This window comes from Carlito syrichta, unplaced genomic scaffold (assembly GCF_000164805.1).
Source record: "Carlito syrichta isolate Samal-C Ts95f unplaced genomic scaffold, Tarsius_syrichta-2.0.1 Scaffold301551, whole genome shotgun sequence".
In the NCBI taxonomy this organism is placed as follows: domain Eukaryota; kingdom Metazoa; phylum Chordata; class Mammalia; order Primates; family Tarsiidae; genus Carlito; species Carlito syrichta.
Window position 1 is genome coordinate 191,985 of NW_007245647.1, and position 16,673 is coordinate 208,657.

The window sequence follows — 16,673 nt, forward strand, 5'->3', positions numbered from 1 at the left end:
AGGCTGCGGTGGCCGGGAGCGGCCACTGCACTCCAGTCTGGGCGACGGAGTGAGACTCCAACTCAAAAATAAAAAATAAAATAAAGTTGTTTTAGTGTCAATCTGCTGATGAGGAATGCTTTCAGTTATTCTATGTCTGAAAAGTCTTTTTTTTACTTTCATTTTGGAAAATACTTTCACTGTACAAAGAATTTCAGGTTGACATTTTTTTTTCTTTCACTACTTAAAGATATTGCTCCACTCTCTCCTAACTTACATTGTTTCTCATGAGAAATCTGCCATCATCCTTTGCTTTGTCCTTCTGTATACAATATGTCTTTTCTCTTCTAGCAGCTTTTAACTCTGATGCATTTTTAACTGATATACTTTAAAACTGATTTTGAGAATTTATTATGATGTGTCTCCATATTTCTCATTCTCAGAATTCATTAAGTTTTTTGAACTGTGGGTTTATTTATCTTTATCAAATTTGAAAAATATTCTGTCATTTATTTTTTAGAATAATCTTCTCACATCCCTTCACTCCAAGGGCTCAAATGACATAGACATTAAAACTCATCATCATGACAGAATACTTATACGCTGTTGGTGGGAGTGTAAATTAGTACAACATCAATGGAAGTTGATGTGGAGATTTCTCAAAGAACTGAAAGTAGACCTGTCATTTGATCCAGCAATCCTACTACTCGGTATCTATCCAAAAGAACAGAGGTTATACAAAAAAAGGCCTGCACTTGTGTGTTTATTGCGGCAGAATTCACAATTGCAAAGATGTGTAACCAACATAAATGCCCATCAATCTATCAGTAGATAATGAAAATGTGGTATACATACACCGTGGCATCTACTCAGCTATCAAAAAGAATGAAATAATGTCTTTTGCAGCAACTTGGATGGAATCAGAGAATATCATTCTAAGTAAACTAATGCAGAAACAGACAAACACCACATGTTTTCACTTTTAAGTGAGAACTAAACTGAGGATCTGCAAAGGCATAGAGAATGATATAGTGGACATAGGAGACTCAGAAGGGGAAGGGGCAAAGGGCAGAGGGAGGAAAAATCACCTGTTGGGTACAATGTGCACAAGTGGGGGCATGGGTTCACTTAGTGCCCAGACTTATTGGCCACAATACAATGCACCCATGTAACCAAAAACTATTTGTACCACCTAAAGCTATTGAAATTTTTTAAAACTCATAATTATGCTTAATTCATTTTGCAAAATGTATTTTCTCTATGAGTTTCATTTTGGATAGTTTCAATTGCTTTGTCTTCAAGTTAACTCACCTTTTTTTCTTCAATGTCAAACCTTCCATTAGCCCCATTCTGTGTAGTTTTCATCTCACACATTGGAGTTTTCACACTAACAGTCTGATATGGATCTTTTAAAAATGGTCTCTATCTCTTTACTTAAATTTTGAACCTTTAAAATTGAGTTCGAGTTATTCTCTATAGTAATATCCCCATCTGCTAATTCTAACATTCATGTAAGTCTGGGGGAGTATAGAGATGATTATTCTTTTCATTATGGGTTGTTATCTCTCCACTTTTTTGCATGCCTGGTAACTTTCAGATAGATGCAAGAAATTATAAATTTTAACTTGCTGGGTGCTGATATTTCTGTATTTCTATAAATATCATTGAGCTGGGTTCTAGCATGATTAAGTTACATGGAAATAGTTTGATCTTTTCAGATCTTGCTTTTAAGATTAGTTAGGCAGAATCAACAATGTGCAGTCTAGAGCTTATTATTTCTCATTATTTAGACAAAAGTCTTCTATGAACTCAACCCAAAGCCCATGTTAATGGGGTTTTCTAGTTTGGCTGGTAGAAGCAGATACTAATCCTGGCTGCATGTGAGTGTTGGGTACTGTCTTTCGGAATGTTTCTTTCTTTGGCCCTAGGTAGTTTCCTCACCTTCCTAGCTGAACCGTACTCAGCTCTGTACCCAAGGTGGGGCATTAGGCATATCTCCAAGGCTCTCCATTTGTGCAGATCACTTTTCTTAAGTACTGTGTCCTGAGAACTCCAGCTGCCTTTGTTTCCGTGGATTCATCTCTGTCTCTGCAACTCAGAGCACCTTCTAGACTTTACCTGGGTTCCCATCCTTAAGTTGCAGCTTGGAATCTTTCTCAAGGCAGTGAATTGAGTCATATAGACACTCACACTCATTTAGTTTATTTCCTATCTTCTTTTGCCCAATATCCAGTGTCTTAAAATAATCATTTTATATTTTTGGTCCATTTTGGTTGTTTCAGCCTTGTCACTCTATCTTGGTCCAAAGTGGAAGTCAATGAAGTGAAATTTAATGCATGTGAATAAGACCATTAAATCTGTCAAACACTGGATTTAAAAAATGTGGTACATATACACGATGGAATACTACGCAGCCATAAAAAAGAACAAAATTATGAATTTTGCAGTAACCTGGATGGAGCTAGAGGGACCTCTCACAGAAACAAAGATCTGAGTATCACATGTTCTCACTCATATAGTGGACCTTGAACATCCAATGTAATACTATAAGAAAATGACTGACAGTGGTGGGAAACTATGGGGGAGAGGGGAAGGGAGATGGGATTAACGGTAGTAAATATCTGTCTGGGGATGGGGAGACACCTCTTATCAACAAGAGTGCCTGAACGAAGCATATTTGTATACCTAACCCTTAACTGTACCCCACAATATCATAATAAAAAATATTGATTAAAAAAAAATCTGTCAAACATACCCTTAACAGTTAGAACTTACCAAACCAAAAGTTATTTTTACAGCAAATATTTAAACTTCCTGTATCATAAAGAAAAAAAAGCAGATTAGAACCAAATACTTTACCAGGCTAAATGATAAACTTGACATTTTTAGCACTGATTCTTAAACAAGTTATATGGGTCCCTTCAGACTCCATCGTCTGTCATCTATTTAACAAATGTTGTGATCTTGCAGAAAAGCTGGACATTCACCCCACCCTCCACCAAAGCAAATATTTTCTTCCAGTTTTAAAGGAATAGCTACAGATGTATCTAATCTGACAAGTAGGAACTCTTCTTGGGTAATACAGTAAGTTTTTGCCTTTGGGCAAGCCACTCTAGGCACAAACAACTCAGATTCTCACCTGTAAGTTGAAGGAACAGGGATGTTTCTGCCCTTCAGCTACATAAAATGACCATGCAGTCCCAAATGACTGTGTCTCAGACACCTCCAGCTATAATTTTGAAAGCCCATTTTATTTGTTTTGTTTTGAGAAAATGTGGATGAAGAATTAGAGGTACCTCTTCAATCTTGGGAAGCCTCTAGTCACAGAAAATCATAGTCCAGCGGTGTTTTATATGATTTCACTAGTAGACTTAAGTAAGAATGTTTGACCAGTAATGGTGCAAGCATATGGGATAAGAGAGACCAATGTTGTACACAGATCTGGTTGTACTAACTCACTTATAAAGATCTTTGGAGGTGAGATACTAAAATTTCCTGTCATTGCTCATTCTAACATCTGCCTGAATAAGGATCATCAAGTTCTTGTTTTGGAAATAATTGTAAATAGTGGTGATTATAATAAAAGCAATACAATAAGTACAAGACACCTTGTGATAAAATAAAATGTTTGAAGAAGACATGGAGGTAATATGTATGAGTGAAGTGACCCAGTTAAGGACTACAGTGCGGTGGGCAGGCCCTTCTCAATCTCAAGGTGAAAGTCACTTCCAACTTCCAGTTGATTATCACCAGGTAGAGATGTGGGATTATTATCACCAACCCTTCATTTTCTTTTCATATTAAGGTAAAATAATTTTTTTGTAAAATCCTGTAATTTTTAAACACTGGGACTTGCTTGACTTTTGGAAACAGTAAAAACTCTCCGTGAGTTAAACACGCACACACACACACACACACACACACGCACGCACTCACACACAAAATGCAGGTCAATTTGCAACCTTTGAAAGTAGTATAGTGGGCTTTGGAACAAAAAAAAAATCAGATTTAAATCCTGACTCCATTTTATATTAGCTCTGTGGCTTTTTTCAAGTTATATAACCTCTCTAATCTTCACTTATCTCATATGTAATATTAATTATTATGATTTATAATTTACCTTCTGGTAGTTTGTATCATAAAGAAACCTCCATTTATCTCTTCCTCCTTCTTGAAAATTCAGATGTTTTGATAATTTGAGGCCTCTCTTCAGAGTCCATGGGCACTGGGAGACGTTTGCCCAGCCCTACTTCCAGGAGTAGGTTTGGTATGGTTTAATCTTATTCTATTTACTTTCTCAGTAATTGAATCAGGAGCCCAGAATTAAGCCAGCCAGTACCTGACATTTTCAAAATCATTGTAATTGGCCTGAAGATGAGCACATGACCTAATATGACAATCAATAAAGAATTCATCCCAGGTGTTGCTGACAGCAAACTTGAGGCAATAAGAAATCTGGTTCGAGAGAAGAGATCATGCTCCCTAAAAAGCAGAGTCAAAAGATCATAGAAAAAATAATTAGAACCTTGATCACACTGCACCTGAAATTCAAACTACTTGTATATTTTGTTACATTAAATAATTCAGTCATATAAGTTTGAATTAAGTTGAATGTTACCTGCAGTAAAAATACCCTAATTCATACCTAAGGATTAGAGAGAATGCATTCAAAATGATTGGCACATTGGAGGCAGTCAATACATGATAGATCTTATTATTAGAGTATGATCACATTTCTGTTACATACGTTTTCACATATATATTCTTACATAATATAATCTATGAAACTTGAAGTTTCCCCCTACACCCCTCACACATAATGATGCATTAGTTACATTAAATTTTTTAAAAACTTCCTCGTGTTCATAGTGATGCAAATGAAAAGGAAATGAGCACATGTTTCAGGAGAGGTGTTCCTTATTATGTGGAAAACTGAGCAGTGTGTGTTTATTCATTGTATTTGGCCAGGATTTAACCAAATGAGGCAGATCTTCAGGAAACCGGCTGTGGGGATTTGGACACAGCACACCAGACATCAGCAGATCTGCCAGTTCATCCACCAAACTTTGAGGCCTGTGTAAAAATGTGGCTGTCCTCCCATGCCCACGCAAAACACAACTGGCACCACCATGCTGGACAGTGACCCTTCCATTCCTGGGATCCGTGCCAGGTTTTGAGGCACCAGGAACCTGGACAGGGGCTCAGTCACAGCTGCAGGCAGGCAGCATTCACATGGCACCAAGAGCAGGGGGAAGCAGAGAAGCAAGGAGACAAAGGCAGAGGACAGGTGAAGAGGCTGGTTCTGGCCCTCTAGCTCCCGCTTGGAAGGTATAACAAGGAGGGCTCCGTTCTGTATATAAGGACATGTATAGGCCGATACTCTTTCAGGAAAGCAAACCAAGGACAGCTTGCAAATAAACTGTCCCTGAACACCTGCCCATCCACCCTCTGCCACGTGCTTCTCCCCTATGGTAGAAAGGATTTTTAACTTTGTCATTTCGTATGACATCAGATGTTTCCCAAATAAAACAAATGCAGAGGTTGTTCCTTGCCTGAACTATACCTCCTCACCTCTCCAGAGCCAAAGCTCCATCATCTCTCTGATCCAAAGCTCCATCACCTCATCTCCCCAACCCAAAGCTCTACCACTTCCTCTTCTCTCTAACCCAAAGCTCTATCACCTCCTCATCTCTCCATCCCAAAGTTCCATCACCTCCACATCTCTCTAATCCAAAGCTCCATCACCTTCTCATCTTTCCAGCCCAAAGAAAGCTCCATCGCTTCCACAGCTCTCCAACCCAAAGCTCCATCACCTTCTCATCTCTCCAACCCAAAGCTCCACCACTTCCTCTTCTCTCCAACCTAAAGCTCCAACACTTTCTCATCTCTCCAATCCAAAGTCCCATCACCTCCTCACTTCTCTAGATCCAAAGCTCCATTGCCTTGTCATTTCTCCAACCCAAAGTTCTACCACTTCCTCATCTATGTAACCCGAAGCTGCATTCCCTCTTCATCTCTCCAACCCCAAACTCCAACACTTCCTCATCTCTCCAACCCAAAGCTCCATCACCTTTTCATCTCTTCAGATCCTAAGCTTGGCTTGCCATTATCATGACTCAAGCCTAGTAGGTTATTGGTTTCCTATGATTCAAAGGATTCACTGCTGGGATGATTTGCCTGGGAGCTCATCACATAAACAATTTTACTTTCTCAATGTATTTATTAAATAAAACTGCTGAAATGATTAACTCCACTAGGTTACCCAGGTAGATTATACAACTTTTGAAGGTTTATAGGACTCATTTCAATGTCTAGCATGGAGCAGGCACTGTACAGAAACCCACAACAGGCTCGACAATAAAAGCAACATTGAGACCAGAGAGTCTCCATGTGGGGAAAGGTTGGAATTGACAGTCCAACTCTTTCTCGCCAATATTCTCTTTACCCTTGGGAGATTCCTTATCTAACATTAAAGATAAGGCTCGTGGTTTGAGCCCAGGCCCTTCTGAGCCTTCATTATGCCCTAGATGATCTTGCCTAATCTTGGGGCTTTAACTGCCACCAATAAGCTCAAACCCTATGTATTGTGTTCTCAGTCTGAGCTCAGACTCTTCTCTCCAGTTGTCTACTTGGGATTCCCGCTTGGTTATCTCAAAAATATGTTCGATTTAACATGTATGAGATTAGACGTTTCTGACTCCCTGTCCCCACATGTTTCTTCCCCAGTTTCTCCTGCTTAGTAAAAGTTTCCACCATCTATTTAGCCATACAAGTGAAAAAGTATTCACTATTGTTGGTTTTTTTATCACCTCATATTTATCTATCAATCTTGTTAATCTTATATCCAAAATATGCATTAAGCTCACCCCCTTCTCTCTGAATCCACAGCTATTACTCTAATCCAAGTCTTTGAATTCTGTATCCTAGACTAATGCCATGGTCGCCTAACTGGTTCCTGCACTTACACATGAGACCTCCCACCCTTAATATACACTCTCCCAGCAGGCACCAAAGAAATAGAGATGGTGCTTTTATTTGCTTTATTTTTTATTTGCTTTGTCTTTTCACAGAAGGCAACTGCAGCAAATAATTAGTATATATCACCAAATTACCAGGTTTCATATGAAAACTTCCCCAACAATCAACCCTGGAGGAAATAGAGCAGTACGTCTTTTTGTTAGATATGCTGGTTCCAAAATCCAAAGACTTACATCTGGTCTAAAGTAAAGTTAAACAATATTTATGCTTTACGTGTGACCCCAAAACAACCCAAACCACCTTTCTTTCAAGGTAAAGACACAGCCAATTTCTGGTTCTTTCAAGTTGCCAGCATCAGGTTTCCACCATTTGTCAAGCTATTCACTGGGTGCCAGTTGGAAATGATTGACTGGCATAGCAGGGTTGGCATACGGTTCTTTTGACTTCCAGCCATAAAAGGGAGGACCATGTTCCAGGAGAGATGCCACAAACAGAGATGCTAAAGAGAAGTTGTTGACATAACACTCTGGCTGAACACCCAGCAAGCTCAACCCACCTCTCATGGGTCCATCAGGACACATGAGCAGCCAGATCAAGTTGTGTATCTGGTCCAGAGAAGAAGGAGAATTATCATCTGTAGAGTGCTACCTATATCCTAAGTGTTTGGCTAAGTATTTTACACTCATTTAATTGTCATCATCATCCCCTAAGGAATTTTTTTTGTTTACAATCAAGGAAATGGAGGCGCAAAGAAGTTAAGCAACTTGCCCAGAATAACCCAGACAATAGGAGGATTTGAACACAATACTGTTTAAATCCATATTCCACAAAGTCTTGGGAAATGTGCTTTGTGTTGCCCTGGATTATCTCTTACTGACTTACTTTGAGGCTGTCTTTCCCCCCATTCCTGAGTCCAGAGTCCCAATCTGATGTACAGCACAGGCCCACAGGATAGCTTGGCCTCTGGGGTGCCTGATCTCACTACCAGAAATGTTTGTTGAGCATATGGTGATCCCACAGATAAATATTTGCAAAGAGTTATCACACTCACCCAGGGAAGTTTTCACTCTGGTCAGGCTCAGAGAATTAATTGAGCAGGCTCGTTTATTGGCATTTAAAAAAACCAACAGTAATCATTCTGATTAGCAAATAAAAATATGCCAACCAAGTTTAGTACAGCCTCTTAATGGGCCATTAAGCTGGGAAATTTTCAGAAACAAGATTGAAAGAAGTATCAAGGTAACTGGACATGAATTAAACTCTTTCTCACATATATAGCTTCCTTCTATTTATCTTTCCTCTGGGGTAATAATTTACAGTGTTGTTGCTTCTTAAAGCATAAGCCTATCTTCATAATTTAAGAAGTCCATGTAAAACACATAGTCAAGCCAGGTATCATCAATTAGGGCCAAATAACTTCCCCTTGATACTGATTCACAACTCTACATGAAGATGTTTTTGCCGACCCACATGTGCTATAGATCTACTTGAACACTTCGATTTGACTTCCAGCACAGGGACTTCTCCATGTCTCACTCCCCTAATGAACATAGGAGCCACAAAATACACAGTTGTAATTCAGTTATTAAAACAAAAATGAAATATGCTTTCATTTCTCACTTCCCTATCTAATGGATAGCCTGCAGTATAACAAGTACAAATTAGAGTTATAATAATGAAGACAATCATCATCATAATATGATAACAATGACAATTTATGTATGAAACACCTACTATATGTCAGGCACCATACTAAGCGTTTTACATGTATACTTTCATTTAATTCTGCTACAATAAGAAAAGCTGACTTTCTCTTTCTCTCTTTCTCTCTCTCTCTCTCTCTCTCTCACACACACACACACACACACACTTTAGAAAAAACCCTGTGTTCAGAGCGGTTAGTAACCTATACTCAGTACCTATGTGGTAAATGCATAGTCAAGTTTGTCATGTTATTCAACCCATAAACTTTTTTCAGTGCCACTCTACTCCTGCTCCTCTTCTCACAGACTCTATTCCTCCCAAGATAATCCTTTGACGAAAGGGTTTAGATCTGAATAACATCCATCTTCCTTCTATGACCATCTCTTCAATAAATGTAGAATGTGCCCCCTCCAACATGGAAAAGGAAACAAGCGCACATGTAAATTACACATGCATACACATATGTGCACACAAACACACATGCACCATACACAGCATAAATTTAATGTTCTGCGTTTCATAAAATTACAGTCTTAAAATTGTGATATAAACTTCTACATGCTTGAACCAAGAGCCAACACAGGCATTAACGACTAGAGCTTTAAAAACCAGAGGAAAGAATAAAAGCTACCAAGAAGAAGTATGGAAAATACTCATAGAGCATGGATTCATCCAGCCCTACTCCACTTCTTAGATGCTACACCTCACCATGAGGACAGTTCCCTTCTTCCTGTACCTTCAGCCTGGTAGGCAGGGCCTCTACTATGGAATATTCCACTGGTCTTCAAACCTCAAAACAAACAGTAGACGAATGTCACCCCTATCCTACCCAGTATTCCGATGGCGGCCTTTCTGTGTCCCTTCACCTATGGATAATTGCAATCTAGCACATATAAGGCATTAAATATATTTTTCTGGAATGAACAAACAGTAATAGCATGGGTTATGATATGCAGATACACTTGTTAAACTCACAATTTTATGTCTACAAGTTTCATCAATAACCAGCGGGCTCGGTGGCTCACCCTGTAATCCCAGTACTTTGGGAGGCTGAGGCAAGTGGATTGCCTGGGTCCGCAGGTTCAAGACCAGCATGGACAACTTGGCGAGACCTTGTCTCTACAATAAATCAAAAATAGCTGGGCATGGTAGCGCGCCCCTGTAGTTCCGGCTACTTGGAAGGCTGAGGCAGAAGGATCACTGGAACCCAGCAGGTCGATATTAGGATGGCCATGAGTGTGCCACTGCACTCCAGCCTGGGCTATAAAAAGTAACCATTTATAAACTGCTTTCCATATACTACACACATGCATGCACATTCATACACATGCACACAAACACACACATGGACAGGTGCTGGTGTAAGAGGCAAATACTTCTCTTAACTTCATTGCACACCTTAGGGAACAGACTTGGAGGAGTTAATGATTTATTCAAAGTCCTATGTCTAGAAAAGGGCAGATCAGGGATTGAAACCCAGGCAGCCTGGCCCCAGTGCCCAGGCTCTTCACTGTGATGTCACACTGCCTCCTGGGGGCCCCAGTCACCAATGAACTGGACAGATTCTTGGGACAGAATTGGACTGAGTAGCCTGGGTTCCACACCAGCAAAACAGGTAATAGTTTCCCTTCACAATTCTGGGAGTTACCAGTGACATGCTCTGTGCTTTGTGAAGGAACAGATGTTTAATAACTTTGCAGTAGCAAGGAGGAGGTTATATAACATGGCTGAGCTATTTTTGAACTTTGGAAAATGCTGACTGCTCTTTTCAAAGTGTCTTCTGTAAAATCAGGAATATTAAACATAAAGAAAATGTCCCCCTTTCCTGTACTTTTTTCCTGAAGTCCCAGAAGCAGAAACAGGTCAATGGTAAGGTCATGAATAAGCCATCCCTCTCACACACCTTGTACCACACCCAGCCCATGAGCAATAAGTCACCACTATAATATCTTAACTGTACAAGCAGTTCTCATGATATTAGAAGTCCATGGGGACCACCAAGTGACATGTCTAGCTGTCCACAAGATGTTGTTCTCAACCAAAGTTGGACCCCACAGTCCCTCAGTAACTCATATGAACCCACCAGGTATAAATTCTTCTGAACCTCTTCTGAAGCTTGTTTGCATGCTCCCTACTCCATAAGGAGAATAATGAGAGTTATTTGTTCCTTTAGCAATCGCCACACTGTTTCCCAGAGAGGTTGAACTAGTTTGCACTTGCACCAACATTGTAGAACCCACTGCTTTTCAAAGTAAGACTTTGGATCCAGCTAAAAATGTTATTATTTTGAGCTTGAAATGAGGAACCCCTAACTGTAGAGTCTTGGGCTTCCATGGAACAAGCCGATGGATCCGACTCAGGCTACAGATACATCTGTTCTCTGCCTTGAGCTATCTAGATGGAAGACCTCTCGCCATCCACAACTAAAGGTCCGTCAAAAGGGAATAACTAAATAAAAATGGTACATTTATACAACAGAAAACCAAACAGCGATAAGATGAATACACTGGAATTATATTGTCTTCATAGAGAGATCTTGACAACACAAGGCTGAAATAAAGGAAATTCTAATACATTAGATACCATTTGTGTACTCAAAAACAACTATGTATTGGGGATAAGGTTGAACACATATCTGTCTAGAAAGTGCAGCTATATGTATACGGATTTAGATACATACCAAATTCATTATAAAGTATTTCCCCCCTATGGAAAAAAAGGAAGAAAAGAGAAGCTGGGGAGAGGTACAGTCAGGAGTTCCACATTATCATGAATGTTTTAACACCAACCTTTCATTTGTGTACCTGTGTTGTCCGTGATGAACACTGTGTTGAGTATTTTATCAGAGTCTGTATTTTTCTGCTATTCTTTATTTTCAATATTAGGGGAAAAAAGAATTCTTATTTCCTGAGTGTGTCTTTAGACAAATGCCTCATCCTCATCAGATTGTATGGTCTTTGAGAAGTTAAATCTTAATTCATCAACGTATTTCATCTATTGGATGGAAGAAATGATGGCTGAAGGGTAGAAAGATATTGTACCCTTAATCCTTTTTGGTTTTTTTCAAAACTGCCTTCTGTAGACTTTCTCCAGCTCTCAGTCATGAGGATCCTGGCAGGGTTCCACTCTTTCCCAGAGTGAGTGTGAGGGACACCGTGGTGATGGAAAGCATAAAAAGGAGAGATGTCTGTGCACTATCCAACCTCATATGCAAGGTGAGAGAGAGGTTTCATTAAACACCAAGCACTTGATACATTGTTTCTCCAGGGCTGAAATACTATTTACAAAATTGCTGCATTTAAAGGTATAACTTCTGGGAATAGTGCAGCAGCATTTCACAGCAGCAGGAATTTTTTTTTTAACGAATGGAATCCAGAGTGGTCACTGCAAGGGGATCTAAATGTCTTGCCAATTATGTCTCTCGAATTCCTTTTCCTGTATATATTATATTTCAATTGCCCTAAAATTGAGTTATGTTTCCATCAAAATTATACATTTCTGAATATTCCAGCTGCAGGGTACATCTCATTATGGGAAGTAAAAATTCATTAGCCTAGCTCTTGTCTTTGGGCTGGCAGTAATCGTGCCTTCGTAAGAGGCTCTGAGTTCCTTCCTGATATTTGGACAATTCTTTTAAATGCTGAAAGTTGCAATGGAGAAACAGGTTCACTAAAGAGGGTAAGAGGAGAGATGAAGGGAAAATGTCAAAGCAGCATGATTTCTTAATTCAAGAGCTCATTTTTCAGGTGAAAGTTAATTGTAAAAAAAAGTATACTCTGTGTACTACATACACACACACACACACACACACACACACACACACACACACACACCTTGTTCCACCCCAAGTTCGGAGGTTCTGAGATCCAGAGATATTTTAGAGTGACATAGTACTCTGTTGGCAATAAACCAACATGATCTACTAACTATAATTTCTGATGACCAAGAACTTAACTGACACTCTGAAAGTTATTGAATAATGACAAGGTGGTAGTCACTGTGCTAGCAACACTTTTCATGCATCACCTCAGTTAACACAAGAACCCCTAGAATGCTGGTTCTCAAGCCACGGCCCTCAGACCAGCAACACCAACACCACCCAAGAACTTGTTCAAATTGTAAAGTCTTGGGATCCACCCCAGCTCTACCACTACATTAGCAACTCTGAGCTTGAGGCCCAGCAAGCTGTGTATTAACAAGTCCTCTCGGAGAGTCTGATGCATGCTGAAGTTTGAGAACCACTGCCATAAAAGTAGGTGCTATTAGCATCACTTTGCAATAAATACCAGAAAAGTAAAACAATCATCCAAGACATATGGAAAGTGAATGAGATGAGATTTGAACCCAGACAAGTCTAACAGAGTCTAGACCCTTAATTACAGTGCTACACTGCTCATTACCTGAGGAATGAAGCATGGATTAAATCAGTGAACATCAGGCAAAAATATGCCAAATGGGTGTAGGAGTGATAATTCTAAACCTCAACAGCTGAGCCATAATGATGGCCCACTAGGAACAATGACACTTCTCAGAAACACAAAATTTAACTTAAATGGTCACCAAGATGGGAGTAGTTAAATAAATTATGGTTGTATTCATATGATGGGATATAATGCAGCTCTGAGAGTGATGTCTGCCAAGATTTCTGATGACCACACAACTACTTAGGATATAAGAAGGGAAGAAATTCAGATGCAAAGTCAGAGACCAGGAACACCAGTGTGGGCAGTTTTCCCAGTGTAACATGTTGTTAAATATGTGAGAAATTGGGTGATTTCACAAACTGCTGGTGTGAATATAAATTGGTGTGGTCCCTTTGTAGAACAATTTGGTAATAGATACATTTTTTGTTTTTTGTTTTTTGTTGTTGTTGTTGAGTTGGAGTCTCACTCGGTCACCCAGACTAGAGTGCAGTGGCCACTCCCGGCCACCGCAGCCTCGCCTGCTGGCCTCCGGCGATCCTTCCGCCTCAGCCTTCCCAGTAGCCGGAATTACAGGCACGCGCTACCACGCCCGGCTGATTTTTTGATTTATTGTAGAGATGAGGTCTCGCTGCCCAGGCGGGTCTCGAACCCGCGGGCTCAGGCAATCCACTCACCTCAGCCTCCCAAAGGCACGGGATTACAGGCTGAGCCACCAACCCTGGCTATTAGATACATTTTTAAAAGCACATGTTTTATGATCTCAAAGTCCCACATATTAGAATCAGCTCTAGAAAACACTTGCACATATGCATACAGAGACAAGTATAATGGTTATCACTGCAGTTTAGCCTTTCATGGGAAAAATTCTGATAGAAACTCTAAGTTTCCATCACCATGCATATTGGATAAGAAAATCATGGTATATCCATATTAAAGAATGGGATGTGGGCACTGGAGTTAGGCTTGTCTGGATTCAAATCATTGTGAGCTACAAAGAGGATAAATATACTTAAGATACAGCTACAGATGGATGACAGACAATAGATTCATAGACAGATAGATGATGAGAGACAGAGAAATACATCTCAAGTGTAGGCTTCCAAGATATATTGTTGACTTGAAAAAGTAAGTTTCAGAAGACAAAGTATGACATTACTTATCTCACAAACAAAGGAGATGAGAGGAAGCAGGAAAAGAGAGGGAGAGGAAATTCCCATAAGTATGCACACAACATTCTCCGTTTTCAGTGCTTATTTCCACCAATGAGTATGTAAACAAACAATGACCACAACAAAACCCCACTTTGGAAGACAAATAAAGCCCTTTCTTACGGGTGCAAAGTGTGCGGCGGGACATCTGGCTTCTCCGTCTGCCCATAGCAGCTGGCCTTGGCCTCGGGAATGTAGGAGAACTTCTCCAACATGGAGGATGCAGCAGTGGTTAGGATGCCAATACCGTCCCTCACTCTCGCCTCCAGGCTGTAGTCCCAGTCATCATAGGAGACAGAAATGAGTCCTGATGGAAACTCTTTGGGGATGAGCTCCGTGTTCCCAGAAACCAAACTGGGGACAATCCAGAAGAAATCGTACCCAGTGAGGCCCAGGGAGCGGGCCTCACTCAGAATGAGGACAGCCTCATCTTTGGAACAGTAGAGCAGGATGACAGAAGAGTGGATCTTCTTCAGCTGGACTTGTGTCTTTGCATCCTCAAAGGAAGTGTCCAGTGTGATCACATTCTGCATGTCCCAGCCCACAAAGCTGTTGTCCACTGTGGTCTTGATGAAGCTGATGAAATCCCTGTAGCCAGGGAAGATGGTGGTCACCAGGGAGAAGACATGCCAGTCGTAATCCTGCATGATCTTCAGCATGACTGTGGCTTGTTGCTGGATAGACGCTCCAAACTGAAAGAAGGTAGACGTCGGATCCTGCCCACAGGTAAAAAGAGAGCAAAACAGAGAATGAGGCAGAAGGTAACTTATGTAGAACCGTCAGTTCCATCCTAAAAGTAAGGGGAAACAAATGACACATCTATTCATTTGCAAACATTGCTGAGTGTCTATGATGCGCCAGCCCCTACTGGAAATACAGAGAGGTGAGCAGCCCCTGTGCTCAGGAGCATGTGGCCAAGTCCTGGCAAGGAGGTCTGTTATTATTGCTTGCTCGCCATCTATTCTCTAACTCATCTTACCTCTCTGTTTTTTGATTCCACATGGTTCCAATAAAACACACTGTATCTGGCCCCTTGACTGGAAGATGAAGCCACAGAGACAAAATAGTATCAGCAGAGACATATTTCTCATGATGCATTTGGAGCTTCTGGAGTCTGCCTTGCCTGAAGCCCTCTATCATGGACCTCTTGTGTATATGAGCTGCTAAGTTCTCATATTCACATAAACAAATTTAAGTAAGGGTTCTGTCACTTGAACTTAAGACTCCTGTGTAATACAAAGTGTGATAAATACTAGCTAGGTAAGGATCTATTGTTCAATTCACAAATATTTGTTGATTGCCTTACTATGTGCCAACACCATTTTAGACCTTGGGAAATCAACAGTACAGGAGGCAGACACAGATATGGTCTCTGCCTTCATAGATCTGACGGGAACTTGAAGAAGAGCACCTTCCATGAACTGGGGACTGTGAGAGACATGAGGAGTACAGAAAGAGGACCCAGGTGGGGAAGAGGGGAAATGAGTGGACATCACAGTGGACATCACAGTCAGAGGAGCCCTAAGGACTGTGACTCTTTCAGAAACTGTAGATGAATGCATTACAGCTCACAAAGTAGGGAGGATGAAAAGATGTCGAAGAACGTGGTGGGAATGTCATCATGTAGGGCCTCATGGGCTGCGCCCAGGGGCTTGGACTCTAGTGTGAGCATAAGGGGGAGCCCCTGAAAGCCCTTACCCTGGAAAGTGATATGGTAACATATGTTGGGTTAAAGATCATGAGAACAAGTTTCCATTTAGAAAAGGGAAGTCAAGCCTAAAGTTGTGCCATTTACAGACTACCTTCACACCCCTTAACTCATCCAATCCCTCAGTGATCCTATGAAGTTGGCACTGTTGGCAGGAAAATAAGGCTCAAAGCGGTTACCCAGTGAGCCAGTACCTGAACCTTGGTTCTGCAACTCAATGTCCAATCCCCTTTCCATCACTCAACCAGAGCCTTCCTGGAATCATTTAAGATCTTCATAGAACAGATGCTTAAACCATGTTGTTGACTGACTGGTATGGTGCAAAAATGCCAACTAAACAGAAGGTATGCCTCTATTTTACAGCAAAACAGGATTTGATAAATGCTGAGATATTTTTTTTTTTCTGGGAATGGAAAGAATCTCAAAGGGTTCTTACCTTATTACAGTCATGTTTTTATTTTGCATTCTGTATTCACCATGTATATTTAACACAACCTCAGTAGGATAAGTTATGGAGATTCTACTTCGTGTGTGTGTGTGTGTGTGTGTGTGTGTGTGTGTGTGTGTGTGAGTGTGTGTGTGTGTGTGTGTGTGTGTGTGTGTTGTGTGTGTGCGCACGCGCACATGCTGCAGGTAGTATGTGTGTGTTCATGGGAATTGAGAAAATCTATT

General features: G+C 40.6%; 1 protein-coding gene across 1 annotated transcript in view; it reads right to left on the reverse strand.

Moving 5' to 3' along the window:
• Positions 1–15,006, reverse strand: part of GRIN2A (glutamate ionotropic receptor NMDA type subunit 2A) — a 174,812-nt gene extending 159,806 nt beyond the window's left edge. Inside the window, exon 1 of the mRNA XM_008054853.2 lies at positions 14,417–15,006. Within this exon, the coding sequence (XP_008053044.1) occupies positions 14,417–14,952 (536 nt within the window). The 5' untranslated portion in view covers positions 14,953–15,006. The remainder of the gene's footprint in view (positions 1–14,416) is intronic.
• Positions 15,007–16,673: the final 1,667 nt, after the last annotated feature.